General features: G+C 33.8%; 1 protein-coding gene across 1 annotated transcript in view; it reads right to left on the bottom strand.

Annotated features, from left to right (window-relative positions):
- Positions 1–1,228: 1,228 nt before the first annotated feature.
- The window catches only part of LOC114337364 (protein spaetzle 5), a 41,725-nt gene continuing 16,860 nt past the window's right edge, over positions 1,229–26,093 (bottom strand). Inside the window, exons 2-6 of the mRNA XM_050660737.1 lie at positions 13,034–13,197; positions 10,744–10,951; positions 8,242–8,414; positions 4,777–5,040; positions 1,229–2,394 (exon numbers count right to left, since the gene is read on the bottom strand). Of these exons, the coding sequence (XP_050516694.1) occupies positions 2,214–2,394; positions 4,777–5,040; positions 8,242–8,414; positions 10,744–10,951; positions 13,034–13,197 (990 nt within the window). The 3' untranslated portion in view covers positions 1,229–2,213. The remainder of the gene's footprint in view (positions 2,395–4,776; positions 5,041–8,241; positions 8,415–10,743; positions 10,952–13,033; positions 13,198–26,093) is intronic.

Below are 26,093 nucleotides of genomic sequence, written 5' to 3'. Positions count from 1 at the left end.
GGCAGCTGCCCCCCTCTACCCCTCCCTGTGGACGCCCATGGATTCGGTCTCTCAGGGAGACACCCAACGCCCAACATCTTGTTCACTACTTTTTTTGTGAGTTTTAATGTTTCCGCTACATAAGTGAGTACAGGCAATACACACTGGTCAAAGATTTTCCTTTTCAGGCATATGGCTAAGTCCGATTTAAATACATAGTTCAGTTTACCAAACGCTGCCCAGGCTAATCGTATGCGACATGGGAGCTAGCAGGTCTGGTTATCTCTTCCCAACCGAATTTCATGTCCCAAGTACTTATAAGATGCAGTCTACTCAATATTCATTTTATCAACAACAATATTACGATTTAGCACCAGATTAGTCATTATGTATTTGCGTTTTGTTGATGTTACTTTAGTTCGACCTCTAAGGAAGCGTGATATAATTTGTTAAACATTATTATTGCATCATCCATACGATCGGCTATAAGGACGATGTCATCTAAATGTCATGACGAATCTAAAATGACTGAGCTTCTCTCCATTTATATTGATACCATATTTGTTCAGATCTTCCTTTTTAAAAGAGTGTTCTAAAAATGGTTGATTTCCACACATTAGAAACTAATAGGCTTGTAACATTTTTTTGCCCAGTCTATAAGGCTTCACCAATATTCCAAAGAGTAAAAACTATAATAACTGTCTGTGAAGATGTCACACATATATTTTGTCATAAAAGAGTAATTATTTTAGCTCCAAAGTGTAACAATTCGAGTTGTTACACTGTTTTCTCGTAACTTTTGATTTCTGACTTATTACACTTTAGAACTGGTGTTTCGATATCATAAAAAGGTCATAAGGCTTATGCGTCTTAAAATGTTGCGAAGAGAATAAACATAATCTGAATGTTTATTTGGACTGTCTGATACCTATACGATACGAGATAAGTATGTACTGACCTTCTTTTATTTCACTTTTTTCTGTCAATCCCGCATAAAATTTAAAATAAAATCTTGTATATTAAATAGATGACAACAGAAACATTTTGGTTGACGATTTTCTTGGGAACTGATGAGTTATTCTATACCACTTTATCTGATTCCTGGTTAACTTCCTGTGGTAGAAGTAGGAAAGTAAAGTTAAAGAATATGTTATGTGACTATTTGAGAAGACATATATTATATCTGTAGAGGATATAATATAGGATAATGTTAATATGATTTTTATGTAGAGTGAAATTATCGTCAAAATATTCGAAAAAGTTTATTGGTTTTCATTAAAAACGTACAAAATTCTCTTATTCTCTACAATTATGGTTCTTAATATTAACTACCTTATTTATTAAATAAAAGCATTTAAAGACGCAGACGCAAAATTTCGCGCCAATGTGTTTTAAATGCCATTTTTTTTTAATCCTCAGAAAACTAAGTATTTTTGAAAAGTTTAGACGCAAAATGAGAGATTACATTATTATAGAGTGCCGAAAGTCCCTGAAAACTTTTATAATGTTTATTTGAATAAGTTACAGGGGTGAAAAAAAGAGAAAATTTAGTGTGATTTTTAATTTCAAATATCTCATTCAAAAGAAACTTTTTGGTTATTTTAAGGAACTTTCGGCCCTCGATAATAATGTAATCTTTCAATCTGCGTTTAAATTTTTCAAAAATACTTTCTCAGAATTCGAGAAAAATGAATGCAATTAAAACACATTGACGCGAAATTTTGCGTCTGCGCCCTTAACTATATATTTAAAATATAACGTAAAAAAATAAATTAATTAAGCTGTACAAAATTTTGAAATTTCCTTTGGTCGTTTTGTTTACAATGAAAATTTAATCTAATAGGGAATTTCAGGTATATACCTACTATAATACACTTTGTAAAATACAATCGTTAAGTTTACACACAAAAACATTAAAGATAAACGGATTAAATCTTAAAGTCTCCGAAATCTATCTTAGCAAGATGCCAACTCCCCCTCCTTGGCTTCTCCTCATCTAATTTTGGATCTATTGCCAGAAACCAATCGTCCTTTTTGAGAATGACTCTAACACTTAGTTGTTGCCGCCTCTTAGAGGGAAGAAGAGGCCCAGGTCGAAGAAGAGACCACCGCTAATCTGTTTAGAGCTGCCGCAAACAAAGTTATTATTGCCAGTATGGTCGCCAACGTTCGATAATCGGACAGGGTGCTGAAATAAGAAGAATCTAACAGTGCTTTAAAATAGTAACGATTGTTTAGTTGTCAACCCTCTGTATCGTGCACAAACAACAACTGGGAAACCAAAAGAGATCTGTGTAAAGTTCTCCTGATCCTTCTCCTGCGCCTAATGCGACTAATCTCTTTTGAACATATTTCTGTTCGCATTTGGAAACGAAGTTATCTGGTAGCTGGCATATTCCATCACAAGTAGTTGAACTACAAAATACAAAAAGTATAATTAGAATATATCAACTCAATATTTACCTACCTAGTTAAAGATAATATGAATGTTCAAGAGAAAATATTCAAAACCCAGATGAGTGTGGCGACACGCTTTAAATACTATTTTTGCTAATTTTAATTTTTAATAACTTTTCTCAAAACGAAATAATATGGGTCATATAAAATTCACATTTAATATACAAACCAGATGCTAAGAAGGGCCCGTTACGTTTTAAGAAACGAAATGTATCCCTAACTAGATGTTTTTGGTGTGTTCAGTTTAACAAACTGAATTCCCCATAAACTAATTACCTTATCAGACCTTATGTTTATAACTCACTTTGGAAATGCATTCGAAGACGTTTCTTAAAACTGCAGAAATGTTTCAACTTTTAAACGCCAGATCTAAATAATTTATCGCCCTTTCTGACCAAATGGTAGAAACACAAATATATTAGCGTTTGTGGTCTTTTTCAGCCACAGCAATCGAGATACAACCACGGGTCGTTTCACACACTCGCAGCAGGCGTCGGGCGGTCAACAAAACCTCGCTGGGCCAAACAATCAAACCCTTTTATGAGATGAATAAGCACGCCTTTTAACCAAAAATAAATAAATATATTATTGTTCGTTGTTTACACTTATTTCAATTTAACTTAACCGTTTCCAAACCACCATCGGAACATGAGAATTACTAAATGGGACATCAGATCACTCAATACTAGAAACCAAGATATATTCCAAGTGCTGAAAGAGAAACAAATAGACATATGCTCTACAGGAAACCAAGAAAAGGAAAGGGACAATCAAACTTAGGTGAATATACCAATCTACAGTAAAGTCGCGAAAGAAAACAGGACCAAAGAAGGTATAACCTTAAAAATCTACCAAAGATACCAAAACTCATCAAAGAGTGTCAATACATATTAGACAGGATTCTAACAGCAAAGATAATAATGGAGAAGGAAGAGCTGAACATCATAGGAGTAGGTATATGGCCCAGAAAATAATAAGCCTCAAAGTACAAGGGGAACATTCTATGACAAATTGCAACAAGTAGTACGTATTAGTGATGTAACGAATGTCATTTTTTGAACATTCGCGAATACGAATGCAAATATCTGCTACCGACATTCGCGAATGCGGATGTGAATGCGAATATTCAGTTTTTTTTAATTTGTTTCTATTTTTGTAATGTTTCCTAAATTTATAATGAAAAGTTAATTGATATTTAGGGGAAATCAATCTGAATCTTAAGCTTTATTACATAACACCAAATAATAAAAAAAGTGAAGGCTGATAACGTGATTATACAAGGTTAACTTCTATCTATCTATTGCCCTTCATTTGTCCAAAGTTGAACGTAGGCCTCCCCCTTATTTTTCCACTCTTCTCGGTTCAGTGCTAATGCTGTCGATCTGGTCCCTGCGTATCTTTTTAGGTCATCCGACCATCTCGTCTGTTGTCTGCCCTTCCTCTTTTGTAGTCCCAAGGTCTCCAGTGAGTTATCGCTTCATTTCATCTTCCGTCTCTTTGTCTGCTGTTGTGTCCTGCATATTTCCAGTTGAGAGTAGCTGCATGTTTGAGGTTAAGTTACCTTTTTCTGGTTTTCATATTCGCAAAACATTCGCACAAATTTCGCGAATGCGGATGCGAATGCGAATATGCAAAAACATGCGAATATTCGCAAATGCGAATGCGAATACGAATATCCGTTACATCACTAGTACGTATATCAAGTTAGAGGGAAGATGATAATACTTATTTTTTAGGATTTTAACGTAATAATACTCGGGATTAATTAAATAATAAAAAAGTGAGAACTAAAAAAGATACAAAATGGGAGAGAAACAACTTAAAATAATCTGTTATGCAGACTATTTTAATACCAGAACCCCAAAAAGGAAGACCATATCGAAGATGGGACTCGAACAAAGAAAACTTTGTTATTTTGCTAGTTTCTTACTTAACAAATAGATATGAAGGGACCATTTAAGGTTGCTATCTAAAAAAATACCAAGAAATTCTACAGAATCAACGGTACTGATATAGCTGTTATTAAGAAGCAAGAGTTAAAGAGCTTCTTAATAGGAGGAACATATTTGAGATGAGACTCGAATTAAGACAAACGTGATATTTTGGAAGATGCTAAATTGATTTCCTTCGAAACAGATATTGCATAGCAAGCTGAGATTAGTTTCTTACTTAAAAAATCGATATGAAGGGACCATTTAAGGTTGCTGTCTAAAAAAAATACAAAGAAATTTTACAGAATCAATGGTACTGACCTAGCTGTTATTCAGAAACAAGGGTTTAAGAGCCCCTTTATAGGACAATGCTAATGTTTAATCTACTTAAAGAAGAAGAAGCACTTACGCACACTTCTCAGACTTGACTAGTTGAGTCACTCGTTGATTCACTTCTGGCATATTTACGATATACCTCCAGTTTCCTTGATTATTAAGTGCAGCTCTCGGGGTTATATAGTCTACTCGAGTTCGACACAGAACCGTTTTACCAGGATCTTGCCTTTTACTCCGATGGAGAGTGCCGTTCGCAAATTTTTCCACTGGAATGAACGGTAGCATCCTCTTCTTCCTTAACGATCTCTTGTACCGTCGGTAGTTTTGGTCGAGAGCCCTAAATACAAACATACTTTTTAGAAATAAAATTTAATAAAAAATTTTTGTCTTGATAAAAGGTATATTAGTTTTAAAAGCCCCTATAGGGCAACAAACATAGAAACAAAACGTTTTCGCTCTGTAACAAGAGCATAATCAGTGTTACAAGAACATGGTGAGCCAACCAAAAAAATACAAAGGTCAAAACCTTTCAACAACAGACTAAAAGTCTCATATAAATGCAAACATGACAAGTTGTCTGTCACCTCTTGTAATATAATGACCTAATTGTTACCTATTGACCCACTTACCACGTGTGGGAGTCATATGTTGCCCTAGGGCCGTATCCATAGGAATTATATCCATCCTTTGGATTTTGTCATGCTTGCATCTATATGAGACTTTTAATCTGTTGTTGACAGGTTTTGACCTTTGTATTTTTTTGGTTGGCTCACTATGTTCTTGTAACACTGACGATGCTCTTGTTACAGAGCGAAAACGTTTTGTTTCTATGTTTGTAGCCCTATAGGGGCTTTTTAAACTAATATACCTTTTACCAAGACACAAATTTTTTTAATAAATTTTACTTGTAATTAATGGTATACAGCAGTAAAAGAGCAACAAGAGTTCTAGCTATTTTCCCATGTAAAGTCCCATAAGAAATCGCTAAGGTCCATTCTGTTAATTTTTGACGCTTTTTGTGGTGAAGGCGCGACGGCTCGTCAGGTATTAAGCAGGTCTTGAACAGGTCTGAACAGGTCTAAACAGGTATTGAACAGGTCTGTTCAAGACCTGACGAGCCGTCGCGCCTCCACCACAAAAAGCGTCAAAAATGAACAGAATGGACCTTATCCATTTCTTATGGGATTTTACATGGGAACATAGCTAGAACTCTTGTTGCTATTTTACTTACAACCAGCTACAGGAAATTCTTAATTATGGACTTTTTAGAAACTTCTAAACGTATTGTAGGATGAGTATTTGCTTTGTTTATTAAGAAAACCCTTTATAAAAGGAATACATTTATTTAAAAACTCTCAAAGTGCCACATTTAATTCACAGACAGTTTTCGATCTAGATAGATCATCATCAGTGGTAATATTGGCAAATCACATGCTGAACCACCAAAAATACATGGTTAAAAATCCTTTAAAAGGCGGTGCGGTGGTCTCCAATAGCCGCTGTAGGCTGCGTACAACGTCTGCCGTAGGAAAATTGTTCATTTTCGTTACTTTTAATAAACTTTGGAGGACAAAAACTATAAAGAAATTTAACATGAAGTAAAAACCACTTCTATGTAATTGGTATATTTATTAAAATCTAAAAAATCCCAATGGATTGAATAAAATGTGTCCAATTCAGAACGTTTTCAGACCTATCGGTCCATCATCAGTGAATTTGAATACTTGCTAAATAGCCCCAGAACCAAACAATGGTTGAATTTAAAATTCGATTTACATTATTTAAAAGTAGTATTAAACAGGCTAAACGCCGATGTTACAAGATATAACCTCCGGGAACATGGTGAAACCCTACCAGGAAACTTAATCAACCATCTTAGGCCAACGCTGACTACCAATCAAACTACCAAGGTTATATCTTGTAACATCGGCGTTTAGCCTGTTTAATACTACTTTTAAATAATGTAAATCGAATTTTAAATTCAACCATTGTTTGGTTCTGGTGCTATTTAGCAAGTATTCAAATTCACTGATGATGGACCGATAGGTCTGAAAACGTTCTGAATTGGACATATTTTATTCAATCCATTGGGATTTTTTAGATTGTAATAAATATACCAGTTACATAGAAGTGGTTTTTACTTCATGTTAGAGTTTTTTAACTATATGGTATACAGCCAACCTAGGGAACTTCCCTTTTAGTTGACAAAAACTATCTTACAACCGAAAATAGTTAAAAAAAAAGAGTAATAAACGAAAACAAATTCAAATTACGGGGTGAATTTAAGTGACCACCTACTTAACCGGTTGGCTCGAACAAACGACGTAGGCTGCGTAGGGGAGAGTCACCTAATAGTACGCGTCGGGCAATTGTGCGCATCAATGTTTCTAATCTCCTATTTAATAAAATTACAAAAACTATATTGTCGGGTCATCTAGTAGCAACTGCCATATCTATCCGACACAAACGAACGTCGGGAGATACTTTACCGGATGGCAGTTATTGTTTACATGTTTTCGCATGGTTTCATATTGTTTGTGTATCTGAGAAAATAAGCGATAACTTTTTTTCTTGACAGAAATATAGTTTAAATAGTACTTATACCCTTTATTTATCTATCATTTTAAACACTGATATAGTTAGTTTTGCTCGATTATTTTTTGTTTTTATCGAATTTTGTGTTATGTGGTGAAGTGTAACGTCGTTTAATGGTACGCATTGCGCACCATTAGCCGGCAAGGTATATAAAGGCATTTGTTACGTTTTGTGACTGCGTCATAGAACGTAAACAAGCGTTAAACAACCGTCAAAGTAGAGAAAGGGGCAAAGAGAAAACCACGAAATTGAAAAAAGGTACAAAAAGGAAAATTTTTGAACACAAGATTACCGAAGTTATTTCAGAAAGTGAACTGTGCCATGATGATGAGTTAGACGATCTCGTATCAGATCAAAATGATTTCTGTGTATTGTGGTGATGGTAGCAAAAAAGACGAGGTATGGTGCAAGTGTCCGATATATTGTCAATGGTCTCATGCCATGTCTATACGACAGGATAGTCCAGAAGGATATATTTGTGACTTCTGCAATACTTAGATTTTTTTTTTAAATACATATTTGTAAGTTGGTTTCTTATCTTTTCCGTATATTTGTTTGTTCCTTTAATATTTATGTTCAATAATTTACATTTTCGAAGGTAATTTTTAAGTTCTATTATTGCGCACAGTTATCCGACATATGCGCACCATTAGCCGAATAGGTCGGGCAATTGTGCGCATTACACTAATTGGAAATTTCGCCTCTCACTCTTCTGTTGGTCCGTATTAATATACCTAGGCCTTTAAAGTATGTATATCTTCAAGAAATTTGGAAACTGAAATGTTTCAAGTTTGTGAAATATTCTGAATTTGCCTTAGGTGCGCACCAATAGCCGACTCTCCCCTACAGCGTGTTGGAGACCATCGACTAAATGTTAACAAAATTTGTTTTATGAGTGAAGGCATCCTTTAGTTGAAATGTCTAAAACTATAATTTGATCTACCTTTTCCAAAGGCTATTGTACTGCCCATACTGGGGATGATGTTCCAGAGTCTGTTGGTAGGGTTGGTAGTATATATTGGCCTTGCTGGGTGGACCATAATGATATCCACCGCTGGTGTCGTAATTCGTATAGTTTGGGCGATGATGATAGGAAGGGGGAATGTATCCATTTTCCTAGAAAAAAAGATGGATTATTTCAAATTTAGCAGTCTAGCAAAGTACAAAAAACGTTGTTAAAAATATAGGCGCGCAAATATTTTCTGAGGATTCAGAAGTTTTTAAATACCGAAAGACTACCGCCAAAATCTCTACATGAAACTGGATTTCAGGTCAAAATTGCTGCTATACAAAGTTGCGCTATGGATCCAATAGACCGGAAGGTAGAGAACAGTTCAACTGCCATCCATTCCAGTAGTTAAGCAGCTCTAAACGCACTCAGTTCTGCTCTTCTGGTTACTTCAAAGCTCGTTTGGATCCTTTGCCAAGTTGCAAGTCGAAATATTTTGACACTAGCCTATGTATCAGGGAATAAGGGTTACCGAAATAACGAAAAGGCTGATATATTGGCTCGACAGAGCGCCTGTAAATCATTAGTTGGTCCGAAACCCTTCTTTGGAATTCATTATCACCATCATCATCATCATCATTCAGCCTATACTTGTCCAATACTGCGTTCACGTAGGCCTCTCTTAGTTCACTCCACAAATGCCTGTTCTGAACGGCTTGCATCCAATTTGGGCATATCGCTTCAGGTCATCTGTTCATCTTGTTGGTGGAATGGCAAACTGCTACAAAGTGCAACCATTGATGAAGCAAGAGCAAGTCTACTAAGCCACAACCGACATGTTAGAAAAATAGTGGGTTTGTTGACTGGTCATTGTAAGCTCAATAAACATTTTAGTCTTATATGTGTGACAGAACTATAGGTTTGTCGTTTCTGTCTTAAGGAAGAGGAAACTGCATTACATGTCGTATGCCATTGCGAAGGCTATATAAGACTGCGGCTCCTAGAACTGGGTGAGGAATAACCAGAAGCATATATCCATATAGAATAACCATATAAAAAGGCATTATCTAGGCTGTGGAGCCTTGTAAAAAGGACAGGGCTGATTAGGGTGCTTTAAAGGACATAAGGGGAAGTTTTCGTAATACGAGGTCCTCCAATAGAGACTTCTGGACTTTGAGGTTGGTAGCAGCCATATTGCTGAAGCTACATCTGTCAGAGTAGCTGTTGTTTATTCATACTGTCATTCTGTCATATTGTCGTAGCTTGATATATTTTCAGATCTTTAAAACGGATAAAAAACTGTGCATTTTTATGTGCTAGTACTGATTCTAATTCAGGAAACTTAAAAATATGTTAAAGGTTGACGTTCGATAAAATTGAAATTGATTATTGCTCCAATGATCTACTCTCTCTCTATTGCCTTTCCTCCTTATGGAGTATTGGGGGCTCTTGCGTTTCTTAGCCAAAAGTGAAAAATGGCTGATTGGCTGGATCAGCGCATCCTCTTCTGTTTTATTCTTTCCAGATTTTGACTGTTTGACTTCTCTCCATCTCAGGCCAATTATTTTATGATCTCTTGTTACAGTTCTTCTCTAGCTATTATCGGGTCTTCCTCTTCTTCTTCTTCCGTCTGGTAAATTCAATAATCTACACTCCATTATATTTTTTCTCTATATGCAACTCCACATACAATACGTTTACATTTGGATTAGATATTGCCCACTGAAGGAGGAGCTAAAATCGGCAACATTGCTTATTTCACTATCGTCGACAATGATGATGATAATGACGGCGAAGGACGTAGTGACTATTATATCTACTTTGATTACTTTGATTACTCTGATTACTTCGTACCAATCGTAACAGAGCGAGTAACGACTATTGTATCTACATTGATTACTCTGATTATTGGTACTTCGTAAAGGTCGTTATTATATCGGAATACCTATACAAAATACCTACCTAATGAGAAATACGATTCTCGATATAATTACCGGTACTCAAATGCAAAAGTAATCATAGTAATCAAATCATTTTTATCCCTTAAACAGATCGGTGAAGGTCGTTGTTATATCAGAATACCTATACAAAATAGCTACCTACTGAGAAATACGATTCTAAATATGATTACCGGTACTCAAATACAAAAGTAACAAAAGTAATCAAAGTAACGAATACTGTAAATGATTACTTTATACAAAATACCTACCTACTGAGAAATACGATTCTCGATATGATTACCGGTACTCAAATACAAAAGTAACAAAAGTAATCATAATAATCAAAGTAACGAATACTGTAAATGATTACTTTATAGAAAAGTAACGATTTGTAACGAATACTCGAAAGTAACTATAATCAACATCACTAGAAGGACGGAGTGTCAGAATCAGGTTCGTACTCACGGCGCGCAGTGTTGCAATTTATAGGATATATATCTAATTAAAAACTAAACAGTCTGTATAACATATTAATGCTAAAGTATTTTAAACCTACCTGAAATGGAATTTGGGGCTTTGGTATGTAAATTGGTTCGGGGTATCCGATACTATGACGACCAGTATAGGGAGGTCGGTAGTTAGGTGGTCCATAAACAGGGCTCGTTGTGGGATAGTAATATGAATCGAAATCGTCTTTCGATTCTGAAGAAAATAGACTCTGGTGGTCGTATTTCCAATGTTTGACTAGGAAGTGGATGAGCTGTCTGAAAAAAAAATGCATTTAATGGTTTTACATGTTTCACCACGTCATAAATAGCATGTATTTATTACATAGCGTGTGTTTAAAGAACACGTGTTTTTCAGTTTTTCGATCTGATGTAAATTTCGCGAAATATTCGACCGACCAGCTTCTTTTAACGCACCCTCTATAAGCCGTATACAGAGTGAGTCTGTAATTTGGAATAAATTCAATATCTTAAATACTAATCGTTTTTTTGAAAAATGCTCAAATCCGTCGATTAGTACCTATTTCAAATTGTCCTTTTTGACATACAATAATAATGTATACAGGGTGTCCCAATTTAGAGATATTACGTCATCGTTGATTTTCTTAAATGGCAACACTGTCTTTTGATAGCTATTTTGATAAGGTGTGTAAAGTTATACATAACTGTAAAATATCAAATTTTTATTCTCTACCATTTACAGGATAATAAAAATAACAAAGTTATGTCTGTAATTTGGAATAAATTCAATAATTCAAATACTAATTGTTTTTTTGAAAAATGCTCAGACCCGTCGATTAGTATTTCAAATTGTCATTTTTGACATATAATAATAATGTATACAGGGTGTCCCAATTTAGAGATATGACGTCATTGTTGATTTTCTTAAAAGGTAACACTGTCATTTTGATAGGTTGTGTAAAGTTATACATAACTGCAAAATTTAAAATTTTTATTCCTTACCATATACAAGATAATAAAAAATAACAAAGTTATGAAAAACAAGTAATCAAATAATAATTGAATTTAATTATTTCAATTAAGCAAATGCTCGTAATGGTGCCCTCAATCATTGTCAACTAGTCAATGGGCAACATTACGAGCATTTGCTTAATTGAAATAATTAAATTCAATTATTATTTGACTATTTGTTTTTCATAACTTTTGTATTTTTTATTATCTTATAAATGGTAGGGAATAAAAATTTGAAATTGTGTAGTTATGTATAACTTTACACACCCTGTCAAAATAGCTATCAAAATGATAGTATTGCCATTTAAAAAAATCAACGATGCCGTCATATCTCTAAATTGGGACACCCTATATACATTATTATTATATGTCAAAAATGACAATTTGAAACACTAATCGACGGATTTGAAACACTAAATTGAATTTATTCCAAATTACAGACAATAGTAGGGGAGCGAAGTATGCTAAATGTGCAGTCACTCGAGCGCTTTGGGGACCTATTGGGTTGTGAAGAGTAGGTCCTAAAACCAAGAAAAGTTAAGTAAAGTTTTCCATTTTAGTAAAGAATCCAAATCTGGAATAAAAATTTGGGGCTACTATTTAAGATTTTAAAGTAACCCCCACCTCACCTCCATGGGAGGTCGTGTTTGGTACCATTCGATAGATTTTTCAAAAATATTGAATAAGTGTATTTTGCAGTTTTTCGATCTAATGTTTATTTTGCGAAATATCGCGGGATTTGTATTTAAAATTTTACTGTTTTGCATGTCCTTAACTTACCTTATTTTAATCTGACAATTTCGAGTATTTTTAAGCATAGATTTTTTTCGGGCCCCCTTAACGATTTCCCCTGTGTTAAGAGCTAATATATGGTAGAGGTACATCTGCAGGGCACCAGGTTTCTCCCCATATAATAATCTGATGCGCTCGAGTAACTGCAAAAAGGTAGGGCTCCCCTACCATAACTTTGTTATTTTTTATTATCTTGTAATTGGTAGAGAATAAAAATTTGATATTTTGCGTGATGTATAACTTTACACACACTATCAAAATAGCTGTCTAAATGACAGTGTTGCCATTTAAGAAAATCAACGATGACGTCATATATCTAAATTGGGACACCCTGTATACATTGTTATTGTATGTAAAAAAGGACAATTTGAAATACTAATCGACGGGTCTGAGCAATTTTCAAAAAAACAATTAGGTAGTATTTGAGATATTGAATTTATTCCAAATTACCGATCCACTCTGTATATTGGAAAAAAACATAGCAAAGAAAACAAATAGTTTTTTGAAATATTGAAACCATATTCCATGTGATTTCCTACAATAAATTTATTAAACAATTATAAAAAAACTGCCTACCCAGGGTATTGTTCCGGATATTCACAGTATGTCAGGCCCGGTCGTGCACACGGAGGAGTCTTTCCAGGAGGTGCCGGTGTGTAATCGTATATACATGGTTCTGCACCATAGTGTGGCGAACATACTGAGCTACAGTAAACAACGAGATTTGCTAACCATATTGTCTGGAAATAAAAAGGCAATATTACCAAATGAAATAAAACAAAGGGTACAGTCTCGTTCTCGTCTTATAGAAAGTGTTCCAGCTTTCAGAACAAACAAGAACGTAAGCAAATATATTCAGAACAAGAGCCAGAAGACAAACCACTCATACGTTGGTGTATACAAACTTAAATGTGGTGATTGCCCAAAATCTTACATCGGTCAAACTGGTATAACCTTTAATAACAAACGTATAGCAGACACAAACAGTTTGGCAATACTTGGTAGGAAAACAGATTTTACGCACTTTAACTTCTAGATCTAGATCATAATCATTGTTTTAATGAACGGTTTCAAATTCTTTATGTTCAAAATAAAGGGCTTAAGAGCAAACAGTAGCGATCAACAGGTAGCAACAAACGCGTTCCAAGATTGCGGCTCTAATTTTGAATAGTTTGTCGAGATATTTGGCACACATATTCGTAGTATAATAAAGAATGGCGGTACAGAGCCCAATTTCAGAAACATGTTAGTATGTGGAAATTACTCTATAACTAAATAAAATATTGAAAAAAGGGGCCTGTACCGCCATTAAGAAAGAAAAAAAATACACTTTCTTCAAATAAACTTTTTTATCCCGTGCCTATATTTTGTGTCACATTGGAACTACTAAAAATCGATTTTTTTATAACAAGAAATCGAAAGTCACTGACTTGGCAACATTTCGCGCCTATGTGTATAAAAATTATTGTTTTTGATAGTATAAATGTCACTGTCAGTGTCGAATTACTGACGCACTGTTGCCTCACTTTTGAAAGTTCGCAGAACTTTCGCAATCTTGGACCGCGTTTGTTGCTACCTGTTGATCGCTAGTGTGTGGTCTTAAGCTATCTTTGTTAGAATGTATGAAAATTAATTAATTTAAAAATTACAGATATAATTCTGAATTACCAAGTTGAGAAAAACAGTTTTCCATTCAGTTAAAGACTGTAAAGTGTTGACGCATGATAAAATATATCACTTGAGAGATTTTGGTTAGCCTTATTTTAAATTTTATACTGCTTTATCGTATATAGGACAAGATTTATAAATCGATATACGTACCTACACTACTATTATAATAGATACAGAACATTTCCATTACGGGATTACATAACTCAGATTTTGAGCGCCCTTCAGGACAATTAGGTCTGGATCGCGCGTATGGAAAAAAGTTGATTAGTAGCAAGCTGAAAATTTGTTAATAGCTTAAGGGTGTCTAGTCGGACAAACTTTGATGTATGGGAACAGTGGAACAGGTTAAAAATTTGGAACGGCAGACCACGAAAACGTCCCATGTATTTTGTCGGACAGAACTTGCAATTGATTTGTTACCCTTTCATTCAGTGGCGGCTCGTGACCTCAGTATGCGGGTAGGCTACACATATACTTCGGGTAGGCGACAAAAAATATCCTACAGTTTGTAATACATTTTGAGCCGTCTTGCAATACTAAGGGCCGGTTGTTCGAACGCTAATCAACAATGATCATTATTAAATATTTAATTACTGTCACCAAAACTGTCAATGTCAACTTTGTTTTGGTTGCTGAAAACATAATTAATTACAATTATGAGATTTATTATTAATTATGTTAATAATTATTGTTATATTAATTTATTATAGTCTCAGAATTGTAATTAATTATGTTTTAACAATTGACATTGACAGTAATTAATTATTTGATAATGATCATTGTTGATTAACGTTCGAACAACCGGCCCTTTATGTAATCTATGAGCGCAACAATGTGTAAAAATTGCTTTTGGAGCATCTACTTTAATTTTTGATTGTAATCCGTTTAAAGAGCCAGCCATTACACTTGCACCATCGTAAAATTGAGCAATTAATTTATTTTTGTAATCATATGGCTCAAGCACGTTTGAAATTAAACTATATAGAGCGTCTGCAGATCTATTATCGCTAACATCAAAAACCCTAAAAATCTTTCTGTTACATGACCAACTTTGTTAACAAAACGGATTGTTAAAGTACACTGTGATTTTTCGGTTATATCAGTAGTATCGTCAGCTAGTATAGAAAAAAATTGACTTTCATTAATTTCTGTTGAAATTTCATTTTTTACGTAATCGGCAAGACAATCTATTAAATCATTTTGTATTGTTTTTGACAAACCCGTGAACACCCCTTCTATTTTTTAACATGATCCTGGATTTCCTGATCGCGTTTAACTACTAAATTAAAAATTTCTTTAAAATTACCCATGTTTGAAGAATTATGGCTCTCATCACGACCGCGAAATGTAAGTTCTTGTTTTGCTAAAAGAATTGTAACATCAATTTCTTCAACTTCTTCAGTCTTTTTCAACTTCTTCATTATATATTTTATTAGATAGAGAAATATGTCCAGAGAAAGCACTGTCAGTAGTTTGTTTATTTTTTTCTAACCGTTTTAAATCTAAGCAATTGTTTAAATGTTCTTTCGAAGATTCATGTTTTTTTACACTAGCTGATAAACTTTTCAAATCTGAATATCCCTGACTCACCCAAACATTTTGCTTCAAATTTGAGAGCAACAGACAAGGCCAACAGAAAAGTGAATTTTTAAAATAACTTCTGCTTAGCCATCTATAATTTTCATACCATATTGTTTTAAACGATCTCGAAAATGGTTAATTGTCTTTTGTCTTATCTGTGGATAAAATTGTTAAATTTTGTAAAGGCCGGCCCATTGAAATAATTACTAATCTTTCTTGATTTTGGCGCCTTGAAAAAGGCGTCTCGATCAAACTGCATATTACATCGTTTAAAATATTCATATTCGATGACTAAAGTTTTTCCACCAATAAAACTAACACACCTACGTTTCAATAACGTCAAATATTACTTATTTTATTTATTTATCAAATAATAATTTACTATTCGAATAAATTGATAAGTTAACAATTAACCTCGCTTTAAATTTTTAATTATCTATATAATCTAATAACACATTATTCAGTTTTCATAAACAAATTTAAATTGTCCTACCTAGTTTTATTCAATACTTAACCTACTAATAACAGCCAAAATCAAAAAACAATTATTTTAAAACAGTTTCACAAGACACAAGAGAAGCAACTGATAAAATTTTGTAGGTCCGGCTATAAGACTCTGTGCCTATCCGCCCGTTCAAAATCGTAGAATACGGTCGCTATGCAGGTCTGCTCGCGTAAACAGAGAGAGATCGCACGTCAATTCGGTGTTGGCGTCGTTCTATTTCAGGCTACGTTCCCGAGTGCCTGACCAAGGAGAACATAGAATCTATACAGTACTACTGATACTACAAGGAGCGTACAATAATTATAACTACGGAGAAAATTTTTTGGGTATTTTTAAAAATAATTTGGATAATTTTTGCTATTTTATTGTAGATATTGTGTCAAAATTTATAAATTACAATTTTGAAATAAGTAATTTATATTAATAATTTATATTATTGTACTACATTTGAAGAGGGTAGGCGGCGCCTACCTTGCCTACCCCGACGGGCCGCCCCTGCTTTCATTAAACTATCATTCAAAAATCAGACTGCTATTTGTCACCTGTCATAATTCCTATCATTTGACATGTTCTACGTGTTCTACTCATTAAAATACCCAGTTGCTGATAAATAGCAGTCTGATTTTTGCAGGACAGTTTAATGAAAGGGTAACAAATTAATTGGAAGTTCTGTCCGATAAAATTCATGGGATGTTTTCGTAGTATGACATTCCAAATTTTTAACCTGTTCCACAACTAAAACTTCCCCTGTTCCCGTGTTCCCGTACGTCAAAGTTTGTCCAACTAGACACCGTTAAGCTATTAACAAATTCTCAGTTTGCTATTAATCAACTTTTTTTTCATACGCGGGATCCAGACCTAAATATTATAGTACAACGTTTTTCCCCTATACTGTGGTTGTACCTACTAGGCCATAATGTAGATATTTCAAACATATTACGGAATGAATGAATATTCAGCTCATTAGGAAAATTCGCTATGTTTGACATATTCTGTTTTTTTGCTAACCGGATCAAAATTTTTCTACATCTTAAATTTTGTCACAGGTATATCCGATTCTATAGCGTTTATTAAATGTTCTTTTGAAAATAAGAATATTGAATAAAAATATTGAATAAAAATCTTGTAGATAATTATTCACCAATTATACCGAAAAGTGAAAAGATTGAGTCCCGAAAAGATTGGTCATAAATTATACCACACATTCTCGGGTCAAAAATAGTTCGGTTGAACCTAACTTACCTTAGTACAAATATGCTCATAAAAAAAGTTACAGCTCTTTGAAGTTACAAAATGAAAATCGAATTTTTTTTCAATATATCGAAAAGATTTTTTATTGAAAATGGACATGTATTATTCTTATGGCAGGAACATCTTACAACAAAATTATAGTAAAATTTGTCCACCCCATAAAATTTTATGGGGGTTTTGTTCCCTTAAACCCCCCAAACTTTGGTGTACCTTCCAATTAATTCATTATTGTGGTACCATTAGTTAACACGTTTTTAAAACTTTTTTGTCTCTTAGTATTTTTCGATAAGCCAGTTTTTATCGAGATGCGGCTTCTTTTTTAATTTGTTAACATAACATTTTTATGGGGGTTTTGTTCCTTTAAACCCCCCAAATGTTTGTGTACGTTCCAATTAAACTATTATTGTGGTACCATTAGTTAAGCACAGTGTTTTCAAAACTTTTTTGCCTCTTAGTCTTTTTTTGACAAGTCACCTTTTATCGAGATGTGGCTTCTTTTTCAAAATATATCTAAAAATGTAAATATAAAAAAAACTCAGATTACTAACAGCTCTCGACATATTTTTTATTATAATCGTACTTAACCATATACAAATATGTGGTGGATTCGACAAATATTCAAAATATGTCGATAGACACTGGCTTATCGAAAAAGTACTAAGAAGCAAACAAGTTTTAAAACATTGTGTTCAACTAATGGTACCACAATAATAATTTAATTGAAACGTACACAAAAATTTAGGGGGCTTTAAAGGAACAAAACCCCCACAAAATTTTTATGGGGTGCACAATTTAATTTTTTTTAAGATGTTTCTGCCATAAGAATTCCACATGTCCATTTTCAATAAAAAATCGCTAAGAGTTTTCGATATATGAAAAAAAATCGATTTTCAATCGATTTTCAATCGATTTTTGTAATTTTAAAGGGCTGTAACTTTTTTTTTGTGCACTATTGTATATAAGTAAGTGAGGTTTAATCAACCTATTTTCGACACCAGAATCTGTGGTATAATTTATGTGGTATGGAAGTTTACTTCCAGATTTTCTTGTCCAGTCAGCAAATGTTCGAAATATTCCTTCCATCTGTTTAAAATGTCTTTTTCAAGCATTAAATTTTTCCATTTTGGTCTCTAATAAATTAAGATTTAACACAGTACCCTTTCTTTGCATTTTTGTCCCCCGATTCAGATTTCTTATATATATTTTTCTGATTTGTATCAATTCCTTCCAAGAGTTTTTCGTTATATTATATTCTTTTCTTTTCTCTTAATCTTTTAGTTCTTTTTCGTTGTTCACTATATCTCTGTTGCAGAAGAATTTTCTCATCTTTATGAAGGTGGCCCTGGTAATTTCGATACGTCTTTTTATTTTATTGTTTTGGTCTCCAGTTTCGTTTATTAAAGTTCCCAAGTATTTGTAACTTTATACATTTTCAATTTGAATGCCGTGTATACTATGGGCTGGTTGTGTCATGTTTTTACTGAAAACCATATAGGTACCTGGTTTTTTTGATATTGATATTTATGCCATAATTATTGCAAACAACATTTATGTTTGTAAGTAATCGTCGTAATTCTTCTACTGTTCTTGCAACTAGTACAGTGTCATTCGCGTATCTAATATTATTTACAACCTCTCAATTGATTACGATTCCTTCGTTTGCTTGGAAAAGGGCTTCCTGGCAGATGCTTTCACTGTATACATTAAATAGCAGTGGTGACAAAATGCATCCCTGTCGTACTCCTGTACGTATTTCCATTGCTTGTTATGTCTCATTTTCTATTTTGATGTTAGCTTTCTGATTCCAATATAGATTTAGAATTATTCTCAGATCTTTATTATCTACGTCCTTTCTTTCAAGAATGTCTCTTAGCTTATTATGGCGTACCCTGTCAAACGCTTTTTCAAAATCGTTAAAACATGCATGTACTTCTTGATTAACGTTTAGGCAAGTTTGGGTAAGAACATTCAAACCGAAGAGAGCTTCTCGAGTACTTAGTCCTCTTCTGAACCCCATCTGTGTATTACTAATATCTGACTCCAACTTTTAATAAACTTGGTTGTGGATGATTTTTAGAAATATCTTTAGTTGCCCATATTAAGTTCATGGTCAGTAGTTCGAAGTTCTGAACATTCTTTTGCATTGGATTTCTTTGGCAGTGTAACGAATGTAGACAACAGCCACTCCTGAGGTATAATATCAGTTATATTGTGTTAAATAATTGCGATATTATACCTATTGATTCATCATTCAAGAACTTTAGCAATTCAGTAGTGACCTCATCAGTTCCATTTGTTTTTCCAGTTTTGGAATTTCTAAGTGCCATTTCTACTTCACATTTTAGGATTTCAGGTCCCGTTTCACCATTTACCTGAACCATGTTATTTCTGTTGTCCTCAAACAATAATTATTCTATTATGTATTCATTCCATTTATTAATTTTCTCTGTTAAATCGATAATTTCCTTTCCGTCTTTTTTCTTAAGCAAACTTATTTGATGTCTTCTTTGGGTTCCTGTAATTTCTTTTACTTTTTTATGTACATATATTGAATGTGTCATACTTTACTCATAGTTTTTCATTTCAACACATTGTTATTTAATCCATGAGTCTTTGGATCCTCGTTTATGCTTTGCTTTATGTTCTCTCTGTATTTTTCTGTATTATTCTTCATTTTACGTCTTTCATTCATTAGTTCTAGTATGTCTAGTTGTCATCCACACCTTATGTTTCTTTGCAGATTTGGTTAGGTGTTTCTTTCCCGTAGTATGTTATATAGTATTTAAACATAGACATAACGGTATATTCTATTGCTTATACAATGTATTCTCACCTTCAATCCACAATACGTCACTCAATATCCATATAACAAGGGTAATTGAATTTTACGACGGGTACTTTACATTGATTTATTTACTACTCCTCTCTTCTGTCTTAAAAATAAGCCAGCTTGACGTTTATTGTTCTCTAAGCAAATAAATTAAAGCTCCTTATAATTAATCAACCCGAAGGCCAGCAATTTAATTTTTTTAATGAATTAATGAAGTGATTAGATCAAATACTTTTCAATTGGTTGCATTGTTTAGAATTACTGATTTTTTGCACTGTCGATATAGTTATACATGCAAAACATATGTACCTACATATTTATTCTGAAGAAGTAAAGCTTTATAGTAGATTTTAGAGTTGGTGATGTGTAGGGCGAAACCAGACATTCAGCCACTCTATGGATCCACCACAGCTGAAACAGGCGATTTTCTAGCGCCGGCGACTACGTTGCGAAGTCGATCGTTTGGAAGGGTGCGGCGTTTAATGTAATGGGTTTAAAAAAACAGTAAAATTGTTCAAATGATTAAAAACGTGCCGGCTAATAATTTAAAAAAAAAGTGTGTTCGTCAAAGTCAGTGTTTGTAATGTCCATAGTTTTAAATATTTTATAAAATTTCAACCCTTTTGAAAAAATACCAATAAACTCCATAAATAGAATTCAGAAGAACCAGACAAAAGCAGCTATATCACAGAAAGAAGCACATAAAAAATCAACCAGTACATCTGGTATGTTACAGCCGTAAAATAGTTTGATACAATTTTCATCACAAAAAGTGGTGAACGAGGTTCTGTTTTAAGGAGATGATGACATTAAAAACATATCTAAATATGTTAACTTGCAACCCCCTTTTAATTGATATCTTATCGTGTTGTTTATTACAACAAACAATAAAACCTTTTTTGGCCTAGGATGAGACCCCACTATTTAACATAAATAAACAAACAATATTGTGGATATTAGTTTTGTTCAGTTCTTTAATGGATTCCTTTCTCGTCAAAATGTATAATAAAATGTAAATATAAATAGAGAAAATATTGCTTATGGGCCATTCCACCAACATACTCCTGTTTTGGATTACTTCGACAACGAATATTTTACTGTGCAATATAAGAAGTACGAAAGTAAATGGCGCTAATAATTATTCCAATAAACAACAATGTAATTTGCAATTTACTTTCGTTCTTCTTATTTTGCACAGTAAAATATTCGTTGTCGAAGTAATCCAAAACAGGCGTATGTTCGTGGAATAGGCTATACTGGATTTATTCTTCTCGATAGGACTACCCTCTTTAAAATCAGGAACAAATAATTCAAAGATCTCGTCTCACGCTTTCCCTTTCAATGCTAAATGCTCTGGTCTATTAGACGTTTTCCCAGATTCCCTAGTAGATTCGTATTTTTATAACCTCCTCTTCCAAGAACACATTGTTCTACGTCATCTTCCACTCCACACACAACGAATCGATCACCATTTGTCTTTTTAATTTTATAAGTATAGGTGCATAGACAACATGCTGACAAACAGATCCTTCCACGATATAATGGGAAAGGAGACGAGTAGACAGATGAAACTTAACAATGGCCTTCCACAGGGTTCTGTCCTTGCCCCTTTAATTTTCAGCCTCTATATTGCTGACATGCCTGAAACCGAATCTTGGAAGTTTGGATATGCTGACGACTGGACCCTTGCAACAGGTTACCAATCTTTAGAAACTACAGAAATTACACTCACGAATGACCTATCCACCCTCAGCTAATACCTTAAGAAATGGAGACTACAACCAAGTACTACAAAAACTAAAGTATCAGCTTTTCGTCTCAACAACAAGCTGGCAAACAGAGAATTGCGAGTGTATTTTAATAACAAGTTGTTGAAACACAATAAATACCCGAAATACCTTGGGGTTACTCTAGACAGAAAGCTCACATTCAAAGAATACCTGACGAAAACAGCAGCAAAATTGAAAACACGCAACAATATAATACAGAAACTCTGCGGCACTACATGGGGATCCACAGCATCAACTTTAAGATCCTCTGCTCTTGGCCTGATATATCCGGTGGCAGAATACTGTGCACCAGTGTGGGTAAATAGCAGGCATACCCACCTGGTCAACACTCAACTAAACCGTGCTAAGCGTATGATAACAGGCACAATTAAGCCCACCTCTACAATGTGGCTACCGGCCCTTAGTTATATAGCACCACCCAACCTACGCCGCGAACATGCATTGGTTAAAGAATATAACAAAATAATGGATAGTCGTCAGCTTCTAGTTCACAACGACATCCCCGATATTCTTGGAAACCGTCTCCGATCCAGGTTACCCCCTCTACAATCTGCTCAAGCGCTGCAGCAATCCAACTTTGACTTAAATACCCGATGGAGAGAAGATTGGGAAAGTAAGACATATCCTCATTACCATAGTCTACCGGACACCATAGAAAAACCTGGCGAATTTGAACGTCCCCGTAAGATTTGGACAGCCCTTAATCGAATTCGAACAAACTGTGGAAGATGCGCTGACTCCCTCTATAGACAGATGGGGTAAACTTCCCTCGCCTTCTTGTGATTGCGGCGCTGCAAGACAGACGATCAGTCACATTGTTCAGGATTGCCCACGCAGAGCATATACAGGCGACCCTATAGACTTTGTAATGGCAACCGACTGGTCAATCGAATATATAAAAAAAAACTAAACATCTGTTTGTGATGCATTGTATAATGCATAAATCTAAATAGATTCTGTAATGTACTTAAGCCATATAATACGCCAACTAAATAGGTTTATTTTAAACTAAAGAATGTGTTTGTTCGAAGTTTTCTCTTCTTTTGAGGTTTTTACACCTATAAGACGTAATTTTCACTTTATAATTTCTTATGAATAAGATTTTTCAACTTAGTTTTTTTATAGGATAGCTCTGATGATGGCATTAATATGCTGAAAGTACTTAGCTGATTTAATAAATTTATTTACACACTATCAGTCTTTTGAAAACATACACCAGTTCCCGTTTAGATTTATATAGAAGTGTGTACAAGTCAAACAGTCTTTTTCTATTTTTTAAATAAATAGGTATCCAATCACCCTTTTTCCTTTCACGATCCTTTGCTCTATCTCTTTTTCGGTGCGACCACTCTTGTTGATTGTTGTTCCCAAATATACATATATTCCTCACAGTTCTTGATTGTTTCTTGTTGTTTGAATATTTTTACACATTGAAAGAACGCTTTTCTTTTCCCATTCATTCATTTGTCATACGTAAGTGTGTACAAAAACAGTATTTTTCAATTAAAAACTATTTTATCTAATAACCGATCAAGCCTCTCTGAATATTTAAATTCAAACTTCATATTTACATACAGAGGCATCGTTTACAAGTAAAACTTATGATACGTTCTGTAAAATTTATGGATTCGAATAGAATAAAAAAGGTTCCTCATCTGTAATTCAATTATGGGAAAGTTCATTGTTGATCTTATTTATACTATTTTTATAACAGCAGACTGCAATAATAAAACATTTAAATTAACTTTTAGTGAGTAAGATGCAGTAGTAGAATATTAAGTAGCTTTCGCTATGAACGATTTGACATAGATATTCTTTATGTCTCTGTTAAATAAACAAATGCTGTAAGGTTGTTTATAGTATTTTGGTGCAGAAAAGTTATTGGGAAATTTGTATTCTTAAAAGCATTATTTAACTTTATTTGATTAATACACAAGTATTTATAAAGTTCCAAAATGGAGATCATTATAATAGCTATCTGAAAAACAACAAGTCCCCGGAAATTAACAACATTGCTACCGAAATACTAAAAACTGATCCGCATCTAACTACTGAAGTTTTAATCCCCCAACGGGGCAAAAATTGGAGAGGAATAACCTTGCTTATCGCCATCGCTCTTGTAACCTATTAAAATAAACATAAAATAAACATTATAGAAGTTTTCAGGGACTTAAACTTGTCAATATTAGACAGATTAAGTCAACAAGCATATTTATGCTTTTAAGACTTTTCTTTACGTTTATTTTAGTGTAACTAAACTGAAATTGTAAATTATTGTAATAACTATTGTTTTGAATACACGTATATTATTATTACTTTCGATAATAATAATTCAATCTTTCGTTCTGCGTTTAAATTTTTTCAAAACACTTATTAGTTTTATCATGATTCGAAAAAAATTAATACATCTAAATAGCATTGGACCAAGATTTTGAGCCTACCCCAAGGATCTGAAAGCAATGGCATTGAGACAACTTAGAGCTAGCGGGAAATCTGTTTAACTTAGGTTTTCCTCTTATATTGTTTGTTTTATTAAATTCAATGTCCAATATACTGCAAAATATTATACTAAAAACGCCAATATTGACTTTTTTCGACATTCTTAATTATTTATTGACATCGTACGGTTTGGTTTAATAATAATAAAAATAATCATAAAAATCAATAATCATAAAAAACCGCGGTTATCAGTAAGAGGGGTGAAGACATAAGGATCTAGATAAAGAATGAAGTTATTGAACAAGTGGACAAAATGAAATATTTAGAAGTCTGGATTATGGAAGATCTAAATTCGATATCCGAAATTCGATCAAGAGTAGAGCAATCAAGAATAGCCTTTTTAAAGATGAGGAATTTACTGAGTAACCAAAGACTCAATCTGTAAATCTGACATCGGATGCTAAAATATTATATCCACTCTATTCTTCTAAGCTTGGACTGATAATGCTGACTTAATGAGAAAGCTGGAAGCTTTTGAGATGTAGTTTTTTAGGAGAATTTTGAAAATACAATGGACCGATTATATTACGAACGAAATGGTGTTGCGCAGATTAAGAAGTGACAGAGAACTTTAGACCACCATTAAAAGGTGACAGACAGCATATTTGGGGCACATGCTTAGAAATTTTAAATACGAGTTGTTGCAGCTGATTATGAAGGGTAAAATCAAAGGAAAAAAAGTTCTGGTAGACGACAAATATCGTGGTGAAAACAACTTCGCGACTGGACCAAGTTAAACACACAGACACTTTTAAGAAAAACAAAAGATAGAGATTATAAAGTAGAATAAGAGCCAGAATCTCAAACATAAAAAAGAAAAGGGATCCAAAATTGAAAAATATGGCATAAAAAACTTAGCAGAAAACAGCAAAAAGGCAAAATACAAAGAATATATAAAAGGAAGGCTAGAAAACAGACAAAAGCACGAGGATATAAACAAAGAATGGGAAGCGTGTAAAAACATCAAACAAGGCGCTACCAAAGAGACCTTGGGTCTACAAAAAAAAGGTGAAATCAACTGAAGGGAAGTGGTTCGATGAAGAGTGTCGTAACATAACAGGGAGAAAAAATAATGCATATAACAAGACAGACAAAAGAGGAATATAGAGTGCTAAGGAACGAAGAGAAGAAAATACATCGCAGAAATTAAAGAGAACATATAGAAAAAGAACTCCAAGAAATTGAAGAATTAAATAAACCAACAGAAACCAGAAAATTCTTACCAAAACCTTAACAAAAGCAGAAAAGAATTTAAACCAAGAACAATGATGTGCAGAGACAAAGAAGGAGATATAGTCACTAAACAGACTGAAAAACTACAAAGATGAACTGAATTTTTTAAAGAAAAGTTTGAACAAAACGGAGATCCACTATACGATGGAATTATACTGGATCAAACGGATACCAGAGAAACAACCCCCCCCTTCAGTAGCTGAAATGCAAGAAGCAGTTACCAGACTGAAAAACAACAAGTCATCTGGATTAGACAATATTAGCGCAGAATTAAAA

Source organism: Diabrotica virgifera, chromosome 9, assembly GCF_917563875.1.
Source record: "Diabrotica virgifera virgifera chromosome 9, PGI_DIABVI_V3a".
Taxonomy (NCBI): Eukaryota; Metazoa; Arthropoda; class Insecta; order Coleoptera; family Chrysomelidae; genus Diabrotica; species Diabrotica virgifera.
This window is presented reverse-complemented; position numbering and strand designations above follow the sequence as displayed.